The 26,868-nt window shown below is 46.0% G+C and overlaps 1 protein-coding gene across 1 annotated transcript in view; it reads right to left on the bottom strand.

The window, feature by feature from the left end:
• Positions 1 to 4,722: 4,722 nt before the first annotated feature.
• Positions 4,723 to 26,868, bottom strand: part of DISC1 (DISC1 scaffold protein) — a gene marked incomplete at its 5' end in the record, with an annotated part of 362,504 nt that continues 340,358 nt past the window's right edge. The window contains 2 exons of the mRNA XM_080822819.1: positions 4,723 to 5,261; positions 14,591 to 14,728. Coding sequence (XP_080678945.1) covers positions 5,124 to 5,261; positions 14,591 to 14,728 — 276 coding nt within the window. The 3' untranslated portion in view covers positions 4,723 to 5,123. The remainder of the gene's footprint in view (positions 5,262 to 14,590; positions 14,729 to 26,868) is intronic.

Below are 26,868 nucleotides of genomic sequence, written 5' to 3'. Positions count from 1 at the left end.
AGCAGCAATGTCCACAATAGCCAAACTGTGGAAAGCGCCTAGATGTCCATCAACAGATGAATGGATAAAGAAGATGTGGTATATATACACAATGGAATACTATGCAGCCATCAAAAGACATGAAATCTTGCCATTTGCGACGACGTGGATGGAACTAGAGGGTATCATGCTTAGCGAAATAAGTCAATCGGAGAAAGACAACTATCATATGATCTCTTTGATATGAGGAAGTGGAGATGCAAGGTGGGGGGGTTTGGGGGGAGGTAGGAAAAGAAAAAATGAAAAGATGGTATTGGGAGGGAGACAAACCATAAAAGACTCAATCTCAAGAAACAGACTGAGGGTTGCGGGGGGGAAGGGGGATGGGAGAGGGTGGTGGGGAAATGGACATTGGGGAGGGTATGTGCTATGATGAGTGCTGTGAAATGTGTAAACCAGACGATTCACAGACCTGTACCCCTGGGGATAAAAATACATTATATGTTTATTAAAATAAAAAAATTAAAAAAAAAAAAAAAAAAAAAAAAAAAAAATGTGGTCTCTTCTTTATACTCTATCTTCTGGTTATTGTTTGTATATGCAAAGTGCATTGACTTTGATGTGTTCATTATTTTTTTTTAAAGATTTTATTTATTTGACACACAGAGAGAGAGATCACAAGTAGGCAGAGAGAGGGGGAAGGCTTTAACCCACTGAGCCACCCAGGCCCCCCTGATGTGTTAATTATTTAAAAACGTTTCTGTTAGTTCTCTTAGGTTTTCAAGCTTACAATTACATCATCTGCGGAAACTAATGTTGTGGAGCGCCTGGGGGCTCAGTCGTTAAGCATCTGCCTTCAGCTCGGGCCATGATCCCAGGGTCCAGGGATCAAGTCCCACATTGGGCTCCCTGCTCAGCGAGGAATCACCCTTTCCCTCTCCCTCTGCCACTCCACCTGCTTGTGCTCTCTGTCAAATAAATAAAATCTTCAAAACAACAACAACAATTAATGTTGTATTTCTTCCTTCCCACAGCACACCCCTCATTTGTTTTTCTTGCCTCACAGAATTAAGCAGGGTCTCCAGTCAAATTTTTCAAGTGGGCACCCTTGTCTTGTTCCCCCACTTTAGTGGTAATATTATTTTCAATCTCCTCAATCTAGTCTGGAATAGAAAATTCCATTGTTTTCTGACTTGGTGAAACCAAAAGTAAACACATACACACTTTAAAGCATTGCTTTATTAGATGTTTTGTGTGATGTAAGTGTACAATCAATCATCCTATAACAAAAAGATGAAATGGATATACCCAAAAAATTTTTCTATCATCTATACTCAAGGCCAAAAGAAAAAAAAAAAGTTAAAGGTGCTCCATGGTTTGGATATCAGCTTTAATTTCATGTAACAAAAGTAAAATTTATGAAGCAATAAATTATATGACAAAATCCAAAGATGAGATAAGGTGCGGATATTAAAAATAAAAGTACTGAACCACTTCTACAAGCAGGCATTGACCAAGGGGTGCCATGTTGCTTTGTCGATGTTTTCTGAAAAAAAACCAATCGAATGGGGATTTTCAAGAAAATCTGCCCATTGCCAGGCAGTAAGAGGCCGCTCCTGGCACGGCATTTCGTGGTAGATGAATGGTCAGTTAAGACAGCATGCACGTTGGTCGTGGGGGGGTGAAGGGGTGTCTGTTGGAACCTGTCCCCGCTGAGCTAGACGTCATGTCTGCTGCACAGAGGGGCTTAGGTGGGAGTGTGGGAAGCCGAGGTTTCCCCCGCACGATCCCCAAGGTGACCACGTATCCTTAGGTGAATGAGCTTTGTGGCTCGAAGTCTCAGAAAGACCCTGAAGACCCTTTAGGAAGAGGAGTGGTTGGATGCCTTCATTCCACCTGTGTCTGACCCCTACTGTCACGCCACTCCTTCCCAGCTCTGCACCTTGAGGAAAGTTCACTGGTCTCCTAAGGCTCTGTTTTGTCATCTACAGACACCTACCACATACAGCCGATATGAGAATTCAGTGAGATGATGATTATAAGGTCTTAGGACAGTCCCGGTGCACACAGGGGAGCCCTACCATGCTTCTGGGCTGGGGAAACCCTCCTTACCACAGAGGAGGACAGGTTTGCAGTATTACATACTAACTTGATCTGAGGGAAGATCATTTTGATCTTGAAATTTCAGGAAGTTGGAAGGCATAGGATGGTTACTGACCAAGAACACGCCCTACCCCAAGCTGGTGGAAGATGAATGGGCAGCCATTTGAATGCCAGGCTGGGGCACCTGGGAGGCTCAGTCGGTTAAGCATCTGCCTTTGGCTCAGATCATGATCCGAGTCCTGGGATCGAGCCCCGCATCAGACTCCCTGCTCGGCGAGAAGCCTGCTCTCCCTCTCCCCCTCCCCACTGCTTGTGTTCCCTCTCACTGTGTCTTTCTCTGTCAAATAAATAAATAAAATCTTTGAACGCCAGCCTCTCCACCCAGTGGGCAGTGTCATCCACAATTCATCCTCTCACACTGTGTCACGATGAAATCAGACTCCACATCGCCATTTTCAGTCGGCACATTGGCTTGTGGTCTTGACTGTCTCCATAAAAGCTTCAATTTGTATTGTGGTTTGGTCGCTTTTAAATTCAAGCCCTGACAAAAACTGCCCCATATTCTAGTTTGGGATCCACGGTCCTGGGTTTTCTGAGGTCACAGTGTCTCAAGAGGGGACTTGCCCTGAGGAGGCTGTGTGGCCAGATGATACGTCCTGGCCTTTATCAGGCTTCCTGGCCGACTCTGATGCCAGCATAGACCAGGGAGGGGTGGTAGCACGTGGTTAAAGCATCATTCACCTACCCCGATACTTAGACCTGTTCAGGCATCACAACAAGGAAACAAACACACTGCCCAGCCAAAGGTACCAGAGAACTCTTACACGGCATATACCTACAATTCTTGTTAGCTTCCAGAATGTTCCAATACATCATGACCTCAAAGAAGTATTCATATGGTGTGTGAGTCACACGAAACACTGGGTTAGTGACCGTTCAGATGTCTTGTGTCCGGGGGCCTTTTAAAAATGGTGTATGTCGAAGTAGACATTCGTCATTGCTGATACGGTCAATCCTGACTCTTGCCAAGTTTGGCTCCATTGGAATTAATCCAAGGATTCGAAGATTCCAAGTGCCACGTGACTAGTTTGTAATATTTTTGAGACATGATTATAAATAATTCACTAATTTGGTCCATTATTAAAAAAACAAGAATTCCTAGAAATCAACTACACTTATTATTAAAATATATACAGTATATATATATTTTTTAATGCTCAAGATAAAACTGATGAAACACAGGCAGCAAATTCACATACTGTGCTTTTGCTTTGTTCCCTGGATGCTGGCCAGTTGCCGGCTGAAGCAGGGCATCTCTCTGAGGACAGAAGTACTGCCCAGCCCGGGAGGCTCAGCAAAGCACCAGCTGCCTTCCGGAAACAACAGCGTGACTCCAGGAAATGACAAGAACTGTCCGGGGTCCAAAGATCCTAATGAAAGCAGGACCATCACTATTCTTATAAGGATAAATGAGACAGAAACAACAAAACCCAATAAATCAATTAGCAGCACAAACAGTAACGTAGTTATTAAGCTCGACACTGTGCAAAAGCTCGAGTCTGGTTGCTGTCACACATGGGCACATGATGGAAATCTGTATTTGGACCATTACTTCCCCAGAGAAGGCCGGGCTGCACCACACAAGATTGGTGGGATATTCATAGGACTTACATAAAATCTATGATGCATTGAACTTGGGAAGCCTGGGTTAGATTGAAAAAAAAAAAAAATCAAGTGGGTTTCTTTACTGGGCTCCACCCCAGTCTAGTAGGCTAACAGGCACTGTGACAACCTGGCCAGGAACTATGGCGTGCCAGGTTTCCCTAACGTGTTTGACCGAGGGAGACCCGGTCACTGGTGAGCATCTCCTGGAGGCTGCCTTCCTCAGCCCAACTCGGGAAGCGCTGCCTAATTGAACACGGGCTGTTCTCCAGCTGCCTTGGTAGGGAGGGGCCTGCAATGCCCACACTACTGAGTACACACTGCCGTCCTGGGTACTGCACTGTCCTCCTGAGTACTCTACTGCCTTCCTGAGTACCCGCTGCCTTCCTGAGTATGTGTTGCCTTCCTGAGTACGGGCTGCCATCCTGAGTATGTGTTGCCTTCCTGAGTACGGGCTGCCATCCTGAGTATGCACTGCCGTCCTGAGTACTGCACTGTCCTCCTGAGTACTACACTGCCGTCCTGAGTACCGCAGTGGACGGAATGAAGGTTTCCACATCCACGTCCTGCCGGGCACTGAGCGAAACATGTTAGGCAGGAAGGAAGGAGAGGCCCCGCGGTTTGAACTTGTCATCTGATCCCTTTACGCCCCTGCTCCCATCCCACTGTCATTGTGGGCAAATTTCGGGATCTCCTGGCGAAACACCAGGGCCCCTTTCAGTAGAAACAGGAGTTGCCGTAATAGGACGATCAGAAGACTGCACCTCACTGACAGGTTGCTACTTTAAAGCAACGTCTTTTGGAATTTTTCCTCTGCATTCTTCTGAGATTATAGTGACTCACAGGAGAAGGTGAAAAGCTGTTAATTCCAGATCCTGGGGTTAATGAGCTCCCTTAGATCACGCGCCTGTAGGAAAGTATAACAGGTACGGTGAGAGACACTTACGTTCAGTTTCCTCTTAACAAGTTCTTAAATCAGGAGATATTTTAATTGCGGCAGAAAGCAAGACGGTACAGGAAAAGAGACATTTTGCTAGCAGAATTCAACCCCAACTTCTGTCTAATGGGAGCTGAGACGAGAAGACTTTCGAGTCCGATGCAGGATCTCCCACGAACGACACGGGAAAGGTGCCCCTGGCTGACCCGTGGAAGGCAGTCCGGCGGATGGCCCCCCCAAAGTTCATCGTGCTGTCTCCCCACTCTCAGCCCCAGGGGAGAAAAGAGGGACCACTTCTCTACGGGGAGTCCTTGGGGCCCTGTGTCCGTAACAGAGTCAGGCACGTTGGTCAGGCAGGGGAGGTGACAGAGGCCTCCCGTGCATCCATATCGATGACGATGACGTGGCCACGCGCCCTCCCCGCCCCCCATCCTGTCCCACCTCAGGCCTGCACCTCCCGGACGCCAGCTGTCACACAGGAAGCCGCAGCCTCTCTCTCTCCCGCCTCCTTTGCCGGCTGGAGCCGCAGGCTCATGGCCTGCAGAGTCTCCTTCACCATCTGGAGCTCCCTCCTGAGAGACTGTGCACACATGGTTAAGGAACACACGCGAAGGTGAAGGGCGGACCTCGGCAGCCTCCGAGGGAGCTAATAAGTGCACGCGCGCCGGCGGGAAGCAGATGGGCACTGGCATCTAATTGCAGTTTCAAGTTCTTCCAAATTGTAGGAATTAAATATTAATACAAATTTTACACTTCTCGTAAGAGTGATCTCCAGCTCCATGAGGCCCGAGGTTATGAACTCTCAAGTTAGGTTTCGAAAAGGAAAAGGAAGGGTCGGCTGGTAGACCGAGACACATGGCCAACTGGGAGGCACCATGATAGAGGGTCAGTGTGACTGGGATTCCCGGGGGCGGCTCGACAGCCACAACCCAGTGCCCAGACGGCCCAGAGGGCAGAGGGCTGGACATAAGAGCTTCCTCAAGAATCCCAGTATTGGGGGCCACCATAGGTCCGGACTTGGAGTTGTGAGGGACCAGAGTCCCTGCTGGCCATGAGCCAGCCTTGTCACCTTGTGCAAATCACTTTGAACCTCCGTTTTCTGTGAAACAAGGATCTCTAAACTCCTGTAGGTTCTAATCTGCTGTCCTATGTTATTAGACTTCCCAGGGACTTGTAAAATAGCCAGGCAGGGTGCTCAACATTTGACGGAGCTCAGGGAGCTTGCCCTTTCTGGGCAGGCTGGTTGGTTTTTCTTTAAATAGTTGGGTTCTTACATCCCTCGCCTTTAAAGTTATTTCTTACCTAAAGAAAACCATCACAGAGAACTTGGCAAATAATCATAGGAGATCTATAAGGCTGTCATCTTCTCAAGAAATGAGCCCTTTTCTGAGATTCCATTTAACAAATGGTGCTTTTTCTATCCATGGTCAGATCCCTGTTTCCTTGTGTACCTATAGTCAGAACAACTCAAAGATAAACAGGACGAGAGACAGATTGAATTCTTTGAGTTTCATAAGCAAATTAATGTCACTTCATCCAAGAGCAATGAAGGGGAAGTATGGAAATATGGTACTTAGACATCACGTAAATACTGTTAAATCATCACATCAGGTCAGACCACTTAAACATTCGTAGATCAGATACGGAGAAAACAGGAAGAGAGAGGGCTTTGGGAAAAGCAGCTTGTGGAGATCTTACCACTCACAGACCGTCAACACTACAATGTTGTTTTATTTAAGTACAATGTCAATGCAATGTCAAGGGAAAAAGATACCCCCGGGTTACGACTGTAGAAAGCTTTCTCTTTCTTTTTTAAATAAAGAACTCCAGAGGATCCTGGGAATTATGCAAATGAACTTCTCCCAAGCAAAATTGCTGAACCACCCTGAAAAGCTTTTGGCAGCTTTTCATCTCGAAGCTTCACCGGACTTCATCATTTGTGTAATTTACATTCATTGACTAGGATGGTTCACTCCTTGCACTTGAACCTGAGGGGAATGAGGGTGGGAATGAGTGGGTGCAAGGAAGGAAAAAAATCTCGTATTTACCTTTTTGTTTTTTCCTTAAAGAAAAAAAAGTCTTCATTTTCCTCCATTTCTCTGGACAACTCTGCTAATCGTTAGTGAAAACACATACGACTTTATAGGAGTAAAAGCAAACGGGGTCCCAGACTACACACCAAGCTGCAATTTAATCACAAAGTTATGTTACATTTATAAAGAGTAAGCGTAGAGCTTAAGTAGTTTATGAATCCTGACAAACTCCTAAGATTTAATTACCTTTGACGTGCAGCCTGGGACTACACTCCCCTATTTGTAATAATTATTGCTAAAAGATGACACAGGTTTTTAGAGAGAGGATCGAGCCAAAAAAAGATGCTTCTTAAAGAACTTGTGCAATTCCTGACCCTCACAGAACACACTGAAAGGTTTTTAAAAAGAGACCCAGAGAGATGCCACAAAGGAAAAAGACTAAGTTACATAATTAAGCGAACGCATCAGCCCTTCATAGAACATTCTGCAACACCCCACGGAGGCATCAGAAGACAGGGGTTGAAGCAAACGATCACCAGCGAGGGAAAAGTGGCAACCCCTTGATGCTTTCACTGTCTCCCTTGGAAAATGCGTATTTTCAGGAGCTTTGCCTCCACTAGCTAGAAGGGACGCCGCCCCATTCATGAACTGTTTCATAAAACCAATTAGACCTTCAAACGCGTAAAATAAAAATAGAAAATAAAAATAAATAAAGTGCATATTCTCATACCTTCTTCCCAAGGCTAGAGTCAAAAGAAATATTTCTTTGCTGTCAGCATGTAGGGTCTTTTGTGAGGCGCTATGAGACTTAAGGTTTATTCCCTAATTTTTTACTATTACTGGAGCCAACAGCCTAGGTTCTGCCTAAGCCGGACTAGACATCGGAAATCCTGGAAACCTCGTTTGGTGAGCCTAAAGTAACAATCAGCAAAATGATTAAAATCATGTTTTTATTACAAGTGTTGACGAGGATGTGGAGAAGAAAGGAAGCTTCGTGCACTGTGGGTGGGAATGCAAATTGGTGAGCCACAGTGGAAAACAGCACGGAGGTTCCTCAAAAAATTAAAAATAGACCTATCCTATGATCCAGTCATTCTACTACTGGGCATTTACACAAAGAATATGAAGACACTAATTAGAAAAGATACATGCATCCCTGTTTATTGCATCATTACTGACAACAGACAAATTATGGAAGGAGTGTGAAGTGTCCACGGATAGATAAACAGACAAAGAAAAAGTGGTGTGTATATATTATTTATATATATAATATATATGTTATATTATATTATATAAAATGGAATGCTACTATATAATATATGTAATAGCATTCCATTTTATATAATATAATATAACATATATATTATATATAAATAATACATGTAGTAGCATTCCATTATATAGATAGAAAGAATATAATGCTAAGTGACATAAGTCAGTTAGAGAAGGTTAGAGAAAGACAAATACCATATGATTTCATTCATATGTAGAATTGAAGAAACCAAACAAACAAAAAATACTTTTTTTTTTTTTTTTAAGACTCTTAATATAGAGAACAAACTGCTGGTCACCAGAGGGGAGGTGGCGGGGATGGGTGAAACCGGTGATGGGGTTAAGATCACATTTATCATGATGAGCTCTGGGTGATGTATGGAACGGCTGAATCACTATTTTGCGCACCTGAAACTAGCATAACACTGTACATTAACTACACTGTAATTTTTTTAAAAAACTGGAAAAGATCATGCTTTTATTTACAAAATCTCTCTCTCTAACCAACCTGTCTGTAGGATGCCTTACGAATGTAAGTTCCAAAACACTTTGAATGTGCTGGGATGGGAGAGAATCCAGGATAAAATACGCAGTGGGGGTGGGGAGGACAAGGCTGCAGAACAATGTATATGGAATGAAAAACCTATAGACAGAGTGATTTCTGCTAGAAAAGTGCCTTAGAAGGACACAGTGCTTCCAGGTATGGGTCCTGGGAGGAATAGGCAGCCTTTTTTTTTTTTTTTCATACTTCTCGAATATTCAAATGGGCATGCACACTTCTATATTTAGATCAATATATTTATAAAAGAAATCACTGGAAACATTTCACCGTTAAGCAGTTGGGGAAATAAAAGAATAGAAAGAAACCCTCGATCTTTCCTTCACACCTTCAGATATTTGAACATTTCCTGAGCTCCCACTGTGTTCTAAGAAAGGTTCCGAAAAAAGAAAAGCAAAAAAAAAAAGAGAGAGAGAGAAAAAGAAAGAGAAAGAGAAAAAGAAGAAGAAAAAGAAAAAGAAGAGAAAAAGAAAGGTTCTGGATGTAGGACGCACAGAAGTGAACAAACAAAGTCACGGCCATCCTGGCACGGAGCGTCCGCGAGGGGAACAGGAAGTAAACTCACACGGGCATGTATGCAGACTGCTAGATGGGGGTGATGGAGGGTTTGGAGCAGGGGAGTGACTGATTACTCTGGCCACTTTCATCACTGGAAGGTTCAAGGAAGGGGGCCAAGGAAGAAGCAGGGAGAAGAGAAGAGGTGGTTGCCATAATCCAATAATGCAGGGAAGAAAAGATCACGTACTGAACCCGGCTAGGGGCCGTGGAGGTGAGAGGTGACCAGATTCTGCATATGTCCTGAAGGTCAAGCCAAGGGCATACGGTGATAGACCAGATGTAGAATGTGAAAGAAGGAAGAGGCATTGAGAATGACTCCCAGATTTTTTTATCTAAGCAAAGAACTTGCAGTCTATCAAGGAGAAGACTGAGCACGAGTTGGATTTTTTTGAGGATGGGGAGGAATTTTTGGAAAAGTCCATTTGTCAGCAGAGGGGAGACCTTGAGTGAGGACCAGACAGGAGTGTGAGGTTTGGGGTGAGATCTGGCCTGCTGATATGTACTTGGAGGTTATATCAAAGAATATATTTAAAAAAAAAAAACTTCATACTTTCTCAGTTTATTGCATTTGCCAGAGCTAACCAAGATCTTACAGTAGGTCTAGAATCAGTGCTTGTGATTGTTAGTCCAATGAACTCAACGTGGAAGCCCGCTGACATATCTGACCTTGGTTTTTATCAAAGCACTGAGCAAATAAAGTACAACTCCAGCACTGGATTTTAGGTAGATATGACAGAGGTGCTCACTGCATCTAAATATAAGAGTAGGTCTCAAAGAGCTGAGTGATTCTGGTGATGCCTGGGCCATTGAGACCTCTCGAGCTAATTATAAAGTTCCCCTGTAACAGATATGCCACCAGATATCTGTGGCGTCTAAGAAAATGAGCACATTAATTATAATGATGGCACAAGGATTGACACGCCAACATCTTTAAAAACAGCCCAAGACCATTCTTTACCACCTTGGGGCAGACTAGTCACATACTAAGCAAGTGTATAACTTCTCGCTAATAAAATTATGCAAGCTGGGTTTGCAATCAGTAAAGGGGTAAGACAGTAAGACAACTTCCCCAGATGTCATCCAGGCATACAAAAAGACAACATCGTCATTTCGGGCAGCCATTGGCAAAGACCCTCAAATTCTTTCAAGGAGGACTTTTGTTTATGTATAAAAACCACGGAGTGTTTGTCCGTTGGGTTTCTTAGCAATCCTGTGGGTAATTTAGTCAAAGGTAGATCAGCTCATCGGGTCCGGTTTGGTTCAAAAAGAAACAACAGTGTGCCTTTGAAAGGGCTTCTCGTTTGCTAAAGTGTTTCTTCGTATCAACAGCGATGCCTTCGCAGGCAGGGAGAGGACGTTTTCCTTCTGGAAAAAGCTGAAGGTGAAGAACACAGCTGTTGGAGAGCAAGGAGGAAAGCCTCATGCACGCACGTGACCTGCTTGAATGCCTCTGATGCCATCCTTGGGATGCCCACCTAGTGCCGAGTTTGCATGGTGCCAAGCCAGCAGCAGGACAGTCCGGGATCCACACCGCCTCCCAGGCTTCCCCTCCCCAGCCCACTCCCTTTGGCAGGAGCCAATGGAAAAAATCCTGGCCACCATATTTGCCTCAGCCCAGCACACGCAATGCTTTCAACAACCACCTCTCCCGGTCTGTTTTCTTCTCTTTAAGATTCGCAAGTCGAGTTCTGTGATCCTCGCGGCCTCCCTTCCAGCTCTTTAGCTCGAGAGTGGAAAACGTGTCCAAGAAGGCACAGCAGCCACCCCAGACCGCTGCTACCTCTGTCTGCTCAAGCCACACGCTGGGAAGTTGAACCAGACAAGGGATCTTAAGGGGATGTGATGTTCGTGCCTGTGCCTGGATGCATTCATATTTTCATGTCATCCAGCACTACCACAACTAATCGATTGGCCGCCGTGCATTCCAAATAAGCAGAGAGAACAGAATTCCACGAAGGTCTCCCGGACACGGTTGCGAGTAGAACCACGAATAGAAGCAGTTCGCCCCCATCTGCTCTGCGACTCCGAGGTGGGCAGAACCGTCCTGCAGGCTTTGAAATATGCCCAACGCGTCCAAATCTTACTTTTTCCCCCTCTTTGAAAGCACCTTGTGGAAGTTGAAGGAGAGAAAAAAAAAAAAAATGAGAAGAAACCTGCTTAAAAATCCACCTCACCTGGATGGTTTTCAGTTGACGCATTTGAACAGGGAAGAACCATTCAAAACGGTTTTCGAAACACGACTGCTAATTAGGACCCAAATGACTGTGAAATTGTGCGAGAGCCTCAGACTGATGCTCTTGGAAACCCCGGCTTGACTGGCCGGGAAGTCACACCTCCTGTCCTCCCCTCAGACAGCAGGCGCAAGTCGGCCCTCGGACGCCGGGGCTTCCAATTAATGGCTGGGACTTCTCTCAGACACTTGCCACCACGGCAGCTGATGGGTTTGTGTCATCCTTCGGTCATGCTACATGTAATTGAGTGAGTGTGTCGGGACGATGAAGAGACACGGGCTGTTTTCTGCTGCATCTTGGATCTGTCAATCCGGTGTCTTCTTCGTAAGAGGCAGGACACTCTCCGCAGGCTGCCCGTAGCCCCGGTATCCAGTCAGGAAGCCCAGAGGTTCAGTTTGGAAGCTCCTCTCCACCCCTGGATGAGTGGTCCACCCCTCGCTGATGGCCCGCTGGCGACACTTCCGCCCACGCGTGCGTGGCTCACGCAGAAGCTCGGTGCCTTCCGCACGACGCGTGAGCATCTGTAGCCGCCGAGGTTTGAATCTTCTGGCCTGGATGTTCGCTGCGGACTCACGTTCATCGTGCTCATGCTACATCACAGGCACTGTGGGCTCTGGCAGAGCGCTTAACGGAATCAAACAAAAATGCGACACTCGCTGTGTAACTCTTTTGTGTTGTCGATGGCAAGCTGTTTCTTTCAACCGTACACAGCTTTGTATCTTTGATCAAGAATGGAAACACAAACCAGTCAGTTTGGCTGGAGGATTCAACAGCCTCTTTGAAGCGCTAGATAAGCTCTAATTTGAAACAAGGGCTTTGGTTTGTGTAGGGAGGGAGCCTCCCAGAGTCTTGTAACTATGTCTTTCTATCTTAGGACGCCACGTTCCACTCAAATCTAAGTGCTGTTCTGTAGGAGTTCAAAGACTCGCTTCAGTGTCTTTGCTCTCAATCAGGGACACAGAACAAAGCCTGGGATTCAGAGGAAAGTTTGGGTTGAAATCCATATTGCGGGGCAGATTTGCTTGGAGGGGAGGAGGGAGACTTCCGTACCTCGTGTTTTCCAGCCCCGGTCTGACATACCCCCAGTATGTCTCCGCTTAGCTCAGCAAGGATCAGCCAAATTCTCAAAAACAGAACTTCAATAGGCTACTTCTATTATAGCTTAAAAATTTTAGAATAACTGTACACTTCACACAACAGGCCTGTCCACTTGCTTGTAGGCAAAGCTGCTTCCCAATGGGGCCCACAAGGACCACAGAGCTCGCCACTCATCAGAAATGACCCTGGACCAGTCACTTAATTTCAGTTTTCTCAACTATATCAAGTAGAAAGAATAATCCCTGTCTATCTATAGCTGTTTTGTTAGACTTAAATGACTTTTCTACATGGGCCACTGTGGGGTTACAGATGGACTCATTGAAGCATCTATTACAAAATAATTGAATAAATCTGTCTAAATGGGATGTGGCTGGAGCTTTTGACACACACGGTGAAAATGTTGAGGCAAATGGGCTTGGAGAATGTAATTTCTACCTCAAACCAACATCTACCATGTACAAGCCTGTTAAAGAATTTTCTAGAATACAGCCTCATGTAAACGTTATGAAGACGTTACAGACCCATGTCACTGTCCACTGTTGCTGAGGAGGAAGCCGAAGGATGAAGAGCCTCTCAACTGTCCACGGTCCTGCTGCTCCTGAATCGTGGACTGGCTGTGGGGCCACTAAAAGGGGCTTGTCTACGCACAGCTCTGTCCCCTGTCAGCCTCCTCCCTGCCACTCACCCCTATTAAGAAGAAAACCCAATTCCCTAGAACCAAACTTGACTATAAAATTTAGAAAACTGAGGTCCAGAGACCAGCACAGACCCTGCCTGCAGCACAGACCCCACAACCTGACTCCAAGGTGGTCTGAAGTATGTCCCACTGGGGAGAGCCCCTGCTTGCTGGGCTGGGGAACCAGGAACCCCTCTGCATTGCATCGCTCCCAGATGCCCATGTCCAGACAGCCGCTTGCCCGTTTGCTGGAGCCCCAGGTCCTCAAATCTAGGTGATTCATGAACATGGAAAAAACAAAATACAAGCCAAGAATGCTTCTGCTGTTTCTATGGCCCACTTTGTAGCAAGAGTTTAAACACCAGTTTTGTAAGGGGCAGAAAATTATGAAGAACAGAATGTCTGCTTTTTAAAATCTACCTTGAGCAATGTGAAAGGAATTGCTGATTAAGCTGAAGAAATTTCCTGCTACGTTTAATAACCGAGGTCTAAGATTTAAGGTTATAATGAGGAAGGAACAGTGCTGAATCCATCATTAAACTACTGTGGATCTGAATACCTATGATTAAGATTAGTCCTTGGCCATTCAAAGCTGCTTACACACACACACACACACACACACACACACACACACACACAGTCAATCAGGATTAAGTGTAAAAAGAAACGGAATTCTGAAAAGTAAGACAGCGATGAGAAGCAAAGACCAAAAGAGCTGCATTTCCCACCAGCTCCTCTAGTAAGAGTCACACCACTAAATAGAAAGGATGAATGAACGGATACGTGTTTTTATCCAGAGACACGTCCACATCTGATTGAATAACTGAAAAGATACAGGCCCGGGCTCCATACGCCTTCATCCGTGTGCACACCCATCCACTTGCCCTTGAAAGAACTAACCAGAACCGAGTACATCCACAGATTTGCACTGGATATGGACGTGTACCACAGGAAACATGTTCTCGGGCCATCTTGCTCAGTGGCGGTTGGGGTTGAGGAAGACATCTGCAGGTGTGACACCAAGTTTATGGAGTCTTACAAGAAGAATTTGAAAAGGAATGACCTGAAGTCCTATTAGTTATGATACTCCACTGCTCCTTCCAGGGTAGAATTGTATGGTTAAAACAGAGAGAGAGAAAGAGAGAGAGAAGCCCCTAGTAAAACTGAGTTAACCAGACCCACAACCATCTGTGCCCCACAAACCCAGCTTCACGCCACCTTGAAAACTGCATTTTGTTTTGGCCTTCTATGCATGTCTGAACTTCATGGTTCATTTTTAGTGGTCAGGCTTAATAATCAAAAATGCTGGATTACTTACCAAAAGCTAGAGAGAAAACACTACATACAGCATAATCTCAGAGATCGAAGGTGTGCTATGCTATAGAAAACAGCAGTATCTATTTGTTTCCATCTGATAGGGCATGGAAAAATTGAGTATATTTTTAAGACTTGCTCTTACAAAACAACTAGCAAGTACTTAACCTGCGGGATGAAAAGGATATGAATGAGATCTTCATCGTGGCTGTGGATGGCTGCGTGAAGCTGATCTTCCAAGTACAGTAACTTCTTGTCTATGGCTTCACATTTTTCTCCAAGTTCCTCAGAGAGGAGGCAAGATTCCTGGCCAGAGAAAAAGAAAAAGACCGCTTGTAAGCTATCGGCTTTTTCAGGACCATGAGCACATCTGTACTGTACCCAGTGGTACCCAGAGGGAAGATTAACCAACAGAGACCTCCCAGCTTCTGCATGCCAGGGGCATCATGCCAGAACCTTAGTCTTCCCTGGAGGTCATTCTTGAGAAGACATGAACAAATTTCAGGTTATTACGGAATGACGAGCTCCACGGGTGACCTCCCTGATCCGGTCATTTCAAAGTGCTATTTCCAGGATGTCAACTCCTAACATCAAATGATCAAAGGGGAAGCCTGAGTGTCCCAGCTGCCTCCGTGGGCAGACTCACAATGTAATAGGAATTCGAAACGAAGTCGGGCTGGGGGGAATCATGGGAGCAACCCGGTCGAACCTACAAGAACAGAGCTGTTCCTTTAAGGGCACAGGAACCCAATAGGGCAGCGGGCATGTCTTCACACAGTAGTCACAGTGCCTGAAAGTCAGAAAATTAAGGAGACTTTAAGTGCCATGAGATGGGCTTTATATATACAGATGTCATTGCCACTACCACGGGTGTTAAGCTTCTCTCCCTCTCACCACAGCAGAAGCCCCAGAAGAGCAGGACTGCTCTTAAGAGACAAGACCCCATAAGAGCAAGATGGACGGTGGTCTGCTCGCTGTGGGGTCCAGAGCCCCTGACACATTGCAGGCACGGGGTACTCATTGGTTCCATGAATGAACATCCAAGACTTGGAGTTCCTTCCTTCTCAGATGCTCCTCCTTCCAACTTATATCCCACACATGAACCCCAAAAGTGGCCTATCCCACTTTCCAGGACAAAACCACTCTCAGAGCAGGGTCCAAACCCAGCCCCTCACAACCAGCCAAGGGGCTCACACCCGTTGTGTCCCCTCTCACATGCAACCTAATTTTGGCCAACAGGATGGACCCATTGCCTTCGGTCACACTATTCCTCCAGCCATTCTGATGTGCGTTAGGTTTTCACGAGTGGTGGTAAAACCCCTAAAGGCATGGGCTATCCATTCATCCTGTACCCTCAAGCACAGTAACTGGCATTTAGAAGCTGTGGACTTGGAAAAGAAAAGAATAAACAAGGTAAAAAAAAAAAAAAAAAAAGAAAGAAAGAAAAGAAAAAGAGGCAAGGAAATAGGGAATCTTAGAACAAAGGGAAAGGGAAAAAGCAGCATTATTCTTAGTGAGATCAGCCAGCCAGAGAAAGACAAATATTGCATGGTATCACTTCTAGGCGGAAGCTAAAAAAGCCCAATTTGTTGAAGCAGAGCCTTGAATGGTGGGTATCAGGGGCTTGGGGCGTAGGGGTGGGGAGATGTTGTTAAAAGAGACAAACTTGCACCTAGAAGAGGAATGAAGTCCTGGTTATCTAATGCACAGCACAGTGATTATAGTCAACAACACTATAGTATAAACTTCAAAAATGCGAACAGACTAGATAGTGACCGTTCTCACCACAACAAAGAAATGATAATTATGTGATGTGATAGAGGTGTTAGCTAACACCAGGACGGTGATCGTATTATGATATATAAATGTCTCAAGGCACCACACTATACATCTTTTGAGAGAGAGACAGAGACAGAGAGAGACAGAGACAGAACATGCACGTGGGCAGGAGTGCAGGTTGGGGGATGCAGAGGGAGGGGGAGAGACAGAATCTGAAGCAGACTCCACTACCAGCATGGAACCCGACATAGGGCTTGATCTCACGCCCCTGAGATCATGAGCTGAGCCAAAATCAAGAGTCTGACACTTAACTGACTGAGCCACCCACGCGCCCCAACACGTTGTACATCTTAAACTTACACCCTGTTCTATGTCAATTATATTTCAGTAAAAAACCATAATAAAAAGATAGATAAATGAGCAGCAAAAAGCAACTCATTAAAATTTACCCAAAAAATTTTTAAAAAATTTTAAAAATAAAAATAAATAAATAAATACACATATACATACATACAATTTAACCAAATGTAAAAGCAATATTTTCTCAACCCGGAGTGAAAGGCTTAGAAGGTATACCAAAAGTCATTTTGTATAAGGGAAAGAATTAAGATATATATTTAGATTAAATTGCAGGGTTACTACTAAAAGCCGCAATTAAGACCCAAAAGTACAACAAAGTGCCCAGGTGTGGTGATCTTTTCTGTTAAAGAGGCCCTAGAGATCACGAGTTATGTAATATGATAATTGGAGGCCAAGAATAATCATTAAATCCAGATATGTAATTTAATATTCATTATATTAACTCCAAAATTCTTTTGAGTTTATATCCCAATTGGTCAACTCTATTAGAATAGAACCAAGCTAAGGGGAACTATAAGTAACTATTGCAAATATTGGAGAAGCCTCTTCTATTGCAGGTAAATGTATATACAGAAGAAAAACATTCACTGACAACATCAAACCATTTCAGGGACAAAGGAACACAAACAAATAGCCTGGGAAGCGCACAGTGATGGTCTGCCCGTCGTTGACCACAGCGGTGATGATGAGAAGACGGCGAGTATATAAAAGTCACCTATGTATCCTTACTGTACGGATCCTAAAAGCAATCCTGCACTCAAAGAGGCGGACAAATCCCACGGAAGCGGAGAGAGTGGGCAGTGGGCATCGCCACCGACATGCGGGAAGCAAACGAGACGCTTCGAAGGAAAACATCTGTAGGCAAGTGATTGGCGGCCGTGAGACCGACCACGAGTGGTACATGGAGGAGAAAAGCAGTGTGTTGGGGGCGGGGGGCTGGAATGCAAACATCTGAAAATACTCTCGAAGAGAGGAAAAACACAGGCTCGGAAAGCAGAACCAAGGAACTGAAAGCACTTAAGATACAGGCAAATGACTTAATCCTCCCAGTCATGCTAAAACAAATAGAAATCAGAGCTGAATTAAGTTCATTTAAAATATGGCTTTACATTTGCCCCCTAAACTGATAAGCCCCACCTGTTTGCCTTGTAGAATGATGTACAGCTCGCTGGTGATTGTGTGAATTTGGGAAAGCGATTTCAGGCCATGTAGCAAAAACTAAATTGTTCATAGCCTGGGATCCAAGACTCCCATTTCCTGGAATCTATCACAGAGAAATGAATTTTATTTAGATTTAAATAATTTTAATAAAACTTTTAAATGAGTATGGAAAATGTTACTTACATATGTTAAATAAAAATGCATCTTAATAATGCAAAAGTAGCTACACGAAAAGCATGGGAAAGAAGAAATAAAATGTCCAACAATAAAAGGGGTGATTAAAATAAATTCTGGTATATTTAATTCATATTTAGCCATTAAAATATCTTAAGGCAGGTATATACAATGGAAAAAGCACTAAAATATTGACTATGACTATTTCGAGGGCTGGTGTTATTGAAGATTTTTATTTTCTTCTCCATACTTGGTTGTATTTTCCACCTCTCTAAAATATAAGAAAGAAAAAATTTACCAAGGACACTGATTCAAGCCATAATGGATGTATGGAAAAAATACACCCGGATATTGTTTTAAAACGATTTTACAGATTAAAAAGACTTAAAGAGGCAAAAAGAAACAAACTCAAAGAACTCATGGTTCCGTGACCACTAATGGGAGACCTGACTGGCCCTCTGCCCCCGGGCTGTTTCCCTAAGTCATAGAATTTCTACGAGGCTCCCGAACAAACCACAAACTAGATTTCTCTTGGTGGCCGGACAGACTCCGCTCCTGAACCGGTCCCACGTGCGACCCAGGCGGCCGTTATTTGAAGAATTCATGGGATCTTGGGAAACGAACTCATTTAAGCCCTCGCCTGAGCAGTGACAGCCGCTGAAGTTCAGATTTATGTATTTCTACCAACCTGCTGAAAAATTCCGCTCTGTCCAAAGGAATCCTAGGTGTCCACAGAGGCCAAGGTGGGACCAGAGTCATGGGTATAAAGTGAACACAGTTGCGGAGGTCCTGCCTGTTAACCTTAAACTTGAGGGACTTGGCAGAACCTCTTTGTGTTTTTCATGCTATGCCCAGGTATGGCAGAGTGTATGTGTAGCCACAGCAATACAGCCTTCCAGAACCCTATCCCTCTGCTGTTTGTTTCTCCTCCTCTTGAACCTGGATGGGCTGTTGGGAATCCTTCAACGAGCAGAACACGGCAAAGGTGACATGCCTGACTTCCATAATAGATGGTATGTCTTTTCCGATCACTTGCCCTTAAACCTGGCCTAAGCCCAGAGCCCACAGGCAAGCCACGTGTGGGTGTCTTGTTGACCTGCTGAAAGCCGGACACGGTTGGGACTTAGTCTTCAGATGATTCCAAGCTCCACGTTCAAGTCATCCTGCTAATAGCCAAACACCATGGGGGCAGAGACAGCCCTCCCTGCAGTGTCCCATCTGAATTCCCGACCCACAGATCCATGCATATAGTAAATGGTTGTTCTAAATCACTAAGCTGGGATGATCTGTTGTACAGTCACAGTAGCTAACACAGCAGGCAGACAGGTCGTACCCTACAGAGGGTCCTGCGTGGGTAGATAGGACTGGTGCAGAACGCTAGCAGGAAGTGCTCTCTCACTGGTCCCCAGCTAAAAAACCACCAAGACGGACTAGATCTCGAAGAGAAACAACACGCTAACGCCCGGGCTTGTCTCGGACGGGAAGGCCCCCGCCGTGCTGGGCACCGTGGCTCTGAGCTGAAGTGCGCAAGAAGGAGACTTCCATCAGCCGCCACGGCCACCAGTTCCTGGTCCCCAGATCCCTGGCCCCTGGCCAGAGGTGCAGGCAGGGCTACGAAACAGTGCAGACGCATATTCTGCGATACACTTCTACTTGCAATGTATGTATTTGCAATAAGACCAGCAGGGCCCAACCTCCTTCCACCTTTGGGAGAAATGACTCTTTCTTTAGCAGACAGCACGGCAAGGTGCTTCCGCCACAAGAGGCAGGAGGAACAGGCCGGTGGGTTTCTGTGTCTCACACTCGCCTGGGGGCACACTCACCTCAGGGGATAAAGGACCCTACGGCTGCTCTAGGTAAATGGCCACGTCCTCTGCGAACGTGAGTGCGCGCTCGCTCCAGTCACAGAGGACGGCAGAGTCTCTGCGGGGAGCATCAAGAGAGCTTTCTCTCTTGCTTTGGGGACCCCTTCCTGAGAGTGTACTTTTAAGCCAGCAAGTTTTAGGCTCTCCTCCGCAGAGATGTCCCTGGCAGGAAGGCAGGGGGCTTGTCGCTCAACTATACCCCAATTTCTGATTTTATCCATTTTCTTTGACTAAGCCTTGATGGAAAGCTCAAAACAAGTAAAGGAACAGGAGCTATTAAAGGGCTTTTGTTTGCTTGCTTGTCTTAAAACAAAGGAACCTTCTTTCAAAGCAATTGTCCTTCCGTGAAAGCTTTGGCGGCTCTGGCATTTCGGTTAAGTGAACTGTAAGTCAGCTATGCTGGTCAGGCGTCCCCGGCTTGAGACGTGCATGAAAACGAAGCCTCTCCTTTGACACCCACCTTGTTTCCCAGGACATCAAATGCAAGCTTTTATAAAAGGCCACCTCAGGGAGGGCCACTAAGGATGTCACGAACCCTTCCCCGAGGATCTTAATACCTAGAAGCAGAGAGAATTAGAGCTGGCGGGGAGCTCGGGAATGATCTGGCTCAGGTCTTCCTTTTAAACACACAGAAAGCCTCTCAAAGAGTCCTGTGTCTTGCTGAAGGTCACACACTGAGAAAGTGGCGGGCTGGGGTCGGCGACACAGGTCTCCCATACCGAGCGGGCTCTTCCCTCCAGATCGGACTCAGCCACGCCGAGGGGAAACACAGAAAGGGACTTTTGTTGGGCTGGCCCAGGGTGGGGGTGGGGGGTCTACACACTGATGACGGAAACAAATCCGAGAAGCAAGGGGTGCCTGAAGATCTCGCCTCTTTCCTCCCTGCCACCCTCGGGACTCTGCGAAGTCTGCTCTGATTCCTGGAGGGCTCCGCGTCGTTAAGGGGCGTATCCTCCATGATTCAGGTAGATGAGTGTCTACTGGAGGGGCGGTGATGGGCACCAGGACCATCCAACTGCCATGGGGAGCTGGGGACCTTTGGTCCAATTGTCCATAAAACAGAAGGCTGGAAGCCGAGGAAAGCAGGTGAGTCTCGAGGGAAGGAAGCGAGTTTCTCCTTCCTGAATCAGAATAGGAGAGCCTTGACCTCTCGTCTCTTTTATCACCTTGGCAGATGCCAGGCTGAACGCTTCAGGCCCCGAGCTCCTCTTCGTTTGAAATCTGTAACATCTGCTTTTTTATTATTAAATTAAATGTGGCGAAAAGAAAAAAAAACACAAAAAACAACAACAACAAAAAAAACCCTCCAAAACCCAAAAAGCACCATACCAAAAAAACCATAAACCCCACATGAGCACATGACTGACACTTGGTAATAAAATAACACCCACTACAAAGTCTCCGGGTGTTCCTAGCTGAAATGGAATTTTGTAGGATCTGCAATTCTGAACAGATAAAGTACAGGTTGTTTGGCATTTCAAAGTGGCTTTGAAAACTCTCCAGGAATTTGTCCCATCAGGCAGTCGCTTCAGCAATTCGAATTATGACTTTTGCTTTCTGCACCTCCGTCCCCTCATTTAGCTCTAGGAGTATCTTCCCTCTGGGTCAGAATGAAAGAAACCTCACCAGGTAAATGGCCCCATGGCGGAACGTTCCCCTTCTCTGCCCGACCAATATCATCTCTCTCTCTTCAAAACCCCTCAGGCTCCACTTCTTCCAGGAACGCTTCTGGATTACCTGAAGCTCCTGGACCACCGGGGCTGTTAGGGCTCAAGCACGGTCCTTCTTCACTGGGCACATACCTGCCAGTCTCCGCCACCAGGAGGTGACATAATGGCACCGTGCCATTCCTCTAGCCAAGTGACACTGCCCCCGGGGAAGCTACGCTGTTTCTCAGGTTGCATTCCCCGTGGCATCATCATAGCCAAAGTGTGAAGAGTCACACTTCGTGGGGATCCAGGGCTGGGAGCCGGTCCTCTGTGCCCACCACAGCGTTTCCATACAAGAGCATCCTTCCTGGCCCTCAGAAAAAGCCCCACATCTTCCCTACTGTCCCTCCACATGGGTACGGTCTGGGAGCACTAACTTGGCCGGGCAGTATTTCAAATATAATTTGCGTACCTCACCTTAGGATCAAAACCTGGAGACCTGAATGTTTGGGCAGAAATTTTCCCATTAAAATGAGTTCGACAACACTCACTGGCAACCGTTGATTCTCCGACCCAAACGCGCATTCGGGGGCTCGCCCAGACGGATGCCTGAAGCTGAGAGTCTGGTGACAAACCGGGGTCCCGCGCTCCCCCACGCTCCATGGCCAGGATCTCCAAGACTCTTTTCCTTAGTGATATTTCCCATAAACAAGGCTAAGACCTCGCCTGTGACATTTGCAGAATAACGACGTTTTTAAAACTAGAGTCCATACCCAAAGGGGAGGGAATGGATTACATCAGAGTAATTGTTTGGAAATGAGCAAGGATCCGATAACAATATCCCTCAGGCTATCCTTGGAGCGATCAGGAAATCGTATTGGTTATTTTTATGAACAGAAAATACCCACGGAACAGAGAGCCCTGTAGGTTAACTTGCCAGTTACCAGATAACGCTGCCAACTTTATTTATGAAAGCCTCTCACACCTCACAGAACAAGCATTTCCGGAAGTGTGGGTCGTCACTGGTGATCTGCACACATGTGAGCAGGTGGGCTACACCTTGGGATGAGTCAGTGGATTGAGAAATCTAAATACCTGACTTTTTAAAAATGCTGTCAACAGGCGTTTCCAAGAGAGGGGCGGTGTGATGTCTGAAATGCAAAAACCTCATAACTGAACAAAGAATTAGTGCTATGATTTTACAATGAACCCGATATGATCAACAAGGACTCTTTAGGTCTATATTTCAGGTGGGCAATGCATTGCACTGGGTGCTCTATATACTTTGAAGTCATCAACGGCTTCGCCCCTTGCTGGGGAATGAGATCCACGGTCAGAGGCAAGCAGCTTCCACCTTGGAGACCCTATGTCGTTGCTCTAACTCAACCAGCTTACTTACATCCCTGTTTTCCTTGGCCATGTAATAAGGCATCGGCAATAGTTGCCTATCTATAAAAATATTTAATTCCTGCAGTAAAACTCACAGGCCACATAAGAATGGACAGGTGACGGAGAAGTCTCCCCTTATAGTTGGCAAGCCATCTGCATTTACAGATTACTTACACCATGGCAATATTTACTTTTAAAAAAAATTCAACCCTGCACCGCACATATGCATACCGACAAAAAAAAAAAAATGGGACTTGAGCCTCATGATGTTGTTCCGCTGTTAAGTTTCATTCCCTCTCCTACAGCTTGAGGTAAACCAGATGTGATTACCACCATCCATGAGCTGAGCCGATGCATTAAAGCATTTCCTTAGTTCGGTATTAAAATCACAGCCTTAAGTCTGTTCCTTTGGGCTGTTTTCCAAAATATTTGCTTGGCAAATACATTCCCGGAATGCTATATGGTTTTCTTTCTCTTTTTTTATTTATGGTCCACATAAAGACGATTTACCTATGACAAACTCCTGTCCACACCACAAATAATACCTTGCACGTCTATCTGAAGTAGACTTCATAAGCACTTGTCTTTGCACATAAACACTCATTCTCTAGTCATTAATGTCAACGAGCAGAGAGGCACGGATGAAGACACGAAAGACATATCTTTACTCCCCCGTGATATACAAGTATTCCTCCAAACTCCCAAGTTAAATGGCTACGCCCTGAGTAAGTGGGTATTTCTTTTAAAAGCATCCAGATGTTGTGAGTGGTAAGGAAAGCATGTGAAATATTTAGATGTCTCAGGGTCAGAGTGAGCAGTAAATTGTCTTCACGTATCTGCCCACTTACTACAGAGGAGGCGCTGGGAAACACGGTCTACACGGAATCATTTAACAGAACAGAACAATGGATAAAAGAAAGAAGTGGCCGAGTTCTAATAGGTATAGGCTAATTGGCCTATGGTCTCCAGCTCATATGAAGGGCAATCTTCGAAATGCTCTATTTTATATCACACGATCGCTCAAGAGACCTAGGGTTGTTTTCTTTTCGGCACGCACCAGTTGAACATCAAAGTCATGTAAGGCCAAACTCTATTAGAAACTCCAAGGAAAAATCTATGTGTCACTAACAGTCACATCCACTAGCAGGTACTTAAATAAGCTCTATTTAACATAAGCATTCAGATTTGGGGGATAGCGACGTCAAATCACAAGACCCTTTTGTAATAAGAAAAATGAGAACGGAACACAGCTGGGGGAGTTCCACATAAGGAGAATGGGCTCTGCAAGCTGTCGGTGGCTAAGAAATGCTGAACCACAAAAAGGAAACCAGGAGAACGGAATCAAACGCCAACTTGCATCTGTGCTCACTTTAGGCGGAAAGAAAAATTTTGGCGTTTGTAAATATTTTTTGTAAGCTATGCAACTATGAGACTACCAGAATTCTTGTTTTTATTTTTATTTTTTTTAAGAATTTATTTATTATTTGACAGAGAGAGAGACACAGGGAGAGAGGGAACGCAATCAGGGGGAGTGGGAGAGGGAGAAGCAGGCTTCCCACTGAGCAGGGAGCCTGACATGGGGCTCCATCCCAGGACCTTGGGATCATGACTTGAGCTGAAGGCAGATGCTTAATGACTGAGCCACCCAGGCGCCCCCAGAATTATTGTTTTTAAATGCCAGGGTTTCGTCCTGCTTCTGGATTTTTACCTTTCACAAGGACAGCATGCTTTACGCTCTAAACAGATCCAGGCTCTCTACCAGTTCGAGCTAAAATGGGGAGGAAGTGCTGGCAGCCAGCTTGTGGGGTACAAGGACGTTCCCGACTCTAACTGCCCCAGCCCCCAACAGGTGAGAGCATCAGATGACAAGGGGGCAGAGGGTTCATTCGTTTTTCCAGAAACGTGAAACCCTGGATTTTAAAAATCCCTCGGCTACTGGGAAGAAACGCCCGCGTAGCCATCAGATAAGCCTCCCGTGTTATAAATGGCCTAAGTGACTCCTTGCCAGCTCTGCGGTGATGATTCTGTATTGATCCCTCAGTGTTCATCAGTGAATGACAAGGAATTTCCAAGGTGAAAGTGTCTCCAAGAGCCCCTGGGTGGGATTGCTCGGAAGCACTGACCTATTTTTAATTAGGGAAAGAAATGCCACTGTTAGGTCCTGGAGCGCGGAAAGTGGTTCCATAATTTTCAAAAAGTAGGGAAAGCAGGGGGATGGCGGCGGGGAAGGGTCCACTTCCTTTCCTTGGGCAGGTGAAGGAGGCTGACAAGCTGACAGCGTTAATTAACTGAGAGAAGCAGCAGGAGGCCGCTCACTGAGCACAGAAGGCCGCCTCCTCCCTCCCTTCCAGCTCGCCCTGTGGCTCTGTGGCCTCCCTCCACCAGGGCCAGGGCCGGGGCCAAGGCCAGGACGGAGCCCCAGGGAGCCTGCACACGTCTGCTCCTATACGGCTGTGTTGTGCCTCTGGGTTGAGTTGTGTTTGTTTCTAATCCTGTGCATGCCCGGTTGTACCTGAAATTCTAATGACGTGATTTAAACAAATGCCACGGAAAGCCCCGAAACGTTCGCATGAAAGAGACTCCCTGTCTCCATGTACACCACGTTGAAAATCCCGAGGAAACTCAATAATATTTGAAGGAGAGAAGACAGGACCCGGGGGAGCATCGTTTTTTCAGATGCTCTTTGCGTTTCGGGTACACTTTAAAGAAACCCGCAGTGGCAGGTGCGGGAAATGTGCGGTTGCTGAGGGTTCTGCAAGATGGGCCCCGTGAAAAGGAACGGGGTTTGAGAGAGACCTGTACCCTGGAACAAAGCTGCACCGTCTGCTCGAGGCTCGTTGGCGAACGTCTTTCAGGGCAGACAGCACAGGCTTTTCCGATGCTGCACGAGATCGCTCAGAGCTCTGGCCCTTTTTTTGGCTATTTGAAGCCTCTTTGGTGGCAGCTACTGGCTTGGAAAGGAAGCAGCTGGAGTTAGGGGAGAGTGATCCTGTCCAGGGAACTCCACGGGAGGGGAGCCCACTTTGCAGGAAAAACAGAAAGCACCCCAGCAGGGACAGGCTGCAGACAGGAAGGAGAGAATTACGCAGGAATTAGGGCCAGAACGGCGAGTACAAAAGGGCAACTTCACCGCAGAGGAAGCGGGCTCACTGACTTCCCCAGCTCCTGTCTGGCCCCCGTGCAATTACTGCACCGTCCATAAACCCCGGCCAACAGCAGCTGATTGTTTCCAGAGTCCGCAGAAAAGCACAGAGTTCCTACGCTCCGAGCTAGCTCCTGCTAAAACTGGGCCTGAGCCCCGTTGCCGACTTCCTCCCCGGCCAAGTCCCAAGCCAAAATGACTCTGCCTCCAAGGGCCCAGCTGTAAAACGGGGGACACGGCGCAGGGCGGTCCGGGAGACCATCCACACAGCAAAAGCTTTAATGAATGACCGCTCATAGCGACGATGCGCCGCGGAAACGCACAGAACCACGTGGGCCACTCCCCAACCCAGTGAAGGCTCCGAGAAGCCGTCTCCCTGGGGACCTCCTGAAGGAGTCAGCAATTTCTCGTGAAGATTTGGGTTATAAAGAAACTGCCTGCCTTCCAATAGAGAAACCAGTGTGGGACGGCCAGCCCTGGCAGGGAGTTCCCAAGCAAAACCAACTCCCAGCTGCAAAGCAAAGAGACGCTTTGCTTTGGATAAACACGCAAGTAACCAGACTTCAAGGACTCCCCGGCAGATCGAGGCAGCAAAACGAAGACACCTTCTAATGAGACCCTTGATTATGGTTTCTCTGTCTTTGGTTGTCAAAAATCCTCCATCTAAATAAGAACCAGATTCTTTTCTTTATTAAGCCTTTCTTGTCTGGGATTATCTCCCACTAATTCATTGCTGGCTTCTGCTTCTTGATAAGGAAAGCCAGGCATAATCTTTTTTAAAAGGTCTTAGACGTCCTTGTGATTGTCAAAAAGAGTGATAACACCCCCCCCAAAAAAATATGAACCCAATTTTTCAAGCCTGTACTATGTATTTTCTTAAACCTCTAACTCACTTTTAGATGCATTATTTTATTTAAAACCTTATAA

This window comes from Martes martes, assembly GCF_963455335.1.
Source record: "Martes martes genome assembly, chromosome: 14".
NCBI lineage: Eukaryota > Metazoa > Chordata > Mammalia > Carnivora > Mustelidae > Martes > Martes martes.
Note: the sequence above shows the minus strand (reverse complement) of the source record. Positions and strands in the feature narration are given on the sequence as shown.